The sequence below is a fragment of the Octopus sinensis genome, linkage group LG18 (assembly GCF_006345805.1).
Source record: "Octopus sinensis linkage group LG18, ASM634580v1, whole genome shotgun sequence".
In the NCBI taxonomy this organism is placed as follows: domain Eukaryota; kingdom Metazoa; phylum Mollusca; class Cephalopoda; order Octopoda; family Octopodidae; genus Octopus; species Octopus sinensis.
In genome coordinates this window covers 5,887,034-5,889,419 of record NC_043014.1, presented here as the reverse complement: position 1 = coordinate 5,889,419, position 2,386 = coordinate 5,887,034, and the positions used below count along the sequence as shown (strand labels likewise).

Genomic DNA, 2,386 nt, shown 5'->3' with positions numbered 1-2,386 from the left:
GAATTAGTGATGAATCATGCAAATCTTTACCAGTAACTAAAAGTATACATTCACCCCCAGGCGTGGGGGTCTATTTCTCGGAATCAGCTTTGCGTTCAGAGGAGAAAGAATTTTCAAACCCTTTGTTTGTTTGTTTGTTTGTTTTTTTCCTTACTTCTTTCTTTCTTTCTTTCTTTCTTTCTTTCTTAACTCATTAAATCCTCTGTCCTACATAACCTTCGTTCGTTCGTTCCTTTCTTCCTCCAACCCCTCTTTCCTTCCTTCCGTCGTTCATTCCTCCTTTCATTCCTTCCTTCTTTCCTTCCTTCCTCCCTTCCTTTCTTTCTATCTGCCTTACTGTCTTTCTTTCTTTCTTTCTTTTTTCTACCTTTTTTCTTTCCTTCTTTCTTTCTTTGTTTCTTTGTTTCTTCGTTCCTTCTTTCCTTCCATCCCTCCTTCCTTCCCTCTCACCCTTCCTTACTTCCTTCTTTCTTTCCTTCCTTCCTTCCTTCCTTCCTTCTTCCTTCCTTCCTTCCCTCTTTCCTTCCTTCCTTCCTTCCTTCCTTCCTTCCTTCCTTCATTCCTCCTTCCTTCCTTCCGTCCTTCTTCCTTCCTTCCTTCCTTCCTTCCTTCCTTCCTTCCTTCCTTCCTTCCTTCCTTCCTTCCTTCCTTCCATCCTTCCTTCCTTCCTTCCTTCCTTCCTTCCTTCCTTCCTTCCTATCTTCTAATCATTGTCTCCCCAATTCATTAATTCCTAGCCAAGAAATTCTCTCCCACATGGTTCACCAATTATTTTCTTTTAAACTAAATTGTTTCCTTCGCAATTTCGCAGGACCCGGTCCTGGATCCCTGTATACCCGGTGGGGTAGAACAAAATGTGCACGTAATTCCAGACTGGTATATGATGGTTAGTATATTTTGTTTCTAATCTCTCTCTCTATTTCTTTCTTTCTCACTCTCTCCCTTTCTCTTCCTCTCTCCCTCTCCCTCCTTCTTTCTGATCTACACAAACGTTTGTCCTATTATAGTATAACACGTTTTAAACGGCGATTATAGATTCTCTTGAGATTACACACATAGATTACACACATAGACACAAAGACACACACACACACTTATACTTAACCACGGACACAGACACACACAGACACGCGGGCGCGCCAACACACACACACACACACACGTATGTGTGTCTATTTATAATCACCAATTAAAAATTCCTTTTCAAGGATTTCTTTTAATCCGCGTTTTTCTTATTTCACTTTACTTAATATTTTCTTTATTTGATTTATTCTTACCATTTCTAGGTGTGGTTGGTGGATCACCTTTTAACGAAACAGGCGGCGGAAGTAATCTCTTATGTCTACCTAACGACCCCATTTGGGCCAATTACACTCGAGGAGATGCAAATGGGGGTCACATATATGGCAGTGAATATCAACTATATTCCAATGAGAAAAAAATCTTTTCTTATGCTAACTCTGAATCAATTCAAGATCACAACGTTCCATGCGCTGTCTGTTTGACACGACAACCTGCTGTTGTTATGATGTTACCAGCCAGGACAAAGTGTTACGCTGGTTGGACAGCTGAATATTCAGGATATTTGATGACCGAGGGTCATGCTGAGAAGGGCAGGCATGAATATGTGTGTGTGGACTATGCACCAGAAGCTGATCCAGCAGGTTACAGAAACGAAAATGGAGCGTTATTATATTTTGTGAAGGGAATTTGTGGTTCATTGCCATGTCCACCGTATGTCTATGGTCGCATATTAACCTGCGTTGTGTGCAGTAAATATTGAAGGGAATATAATTGAATTTGCTTCTCTATGAAAACTTATGTTAACCAATTACAAGACATAATATAATACCATAAAACAATATAGACATTTTAAATTCTGTTTGATAATATTTTATCGAAGTTATATAAATCGTTAGAATACTCTGCGCTACTAGTTAACAGAAAAATATTATAATGGAGAGAAAATCGGCGCCAGAGAATGTGAGAATTATGCTAATAGAACAATGCAAAGCTGAGTGAATAATTCTAGATAAACATTGTATAAGGATCAGTTCATAAAACTAAAATGTGGAAATAAAATTGTATTTCGTTTAACTGTATTTTGCGTTCTGTCTTAAATATCAATAAACCCCACTTGAAGTAATATCATAGAAATATAAGATGGTTCCATCATTTTTCACAGGAATGTAAGTAGTAATCCTCTCGTCACCTATTTTATTTTTATCTGTATCTATACAAACTCGTGACCCCGCCACAAGATTAGTTGACATCCTCATAACCGGAACACGTAACCCTCACACCTTGCACCATTTCCTAAACACTGATGCACAACAATCAGGAATGGAATCACCAGCGAGTATCGAATACGAATAATTCTCTCACT

General features: G+C 38.6%; 1 protein-coding gene across 1 annotated transcript in view; it reads left to right on the top strand.

Moving 5' to 3' along the window:
* Positions 1 to 2,102, top strand: part of LOC115221774 (short-chain collagen C4-like) — a 21,816-nt gene extending 19,714 nt beyond the window's left edge. The window contains exons 3-4 of the mRNA XM_029791996.2: positions 812 to 886; positions 1,287 to 2,102. Coding sequence (XP_029647856.1) covers positions 812 to 886; positions 1,287 to 1,783 — 572 coding nt within the window. The 3' untranslated portion in view covers positions 1,784 to 2,102. The remainder of the gene's footprint in view (positions 1 to 811; positions 887 to 1,286) is intronic.
* The last annotated feature ends 284 nt before the right edge of the window (positions 2,103 to 2,386 follow it).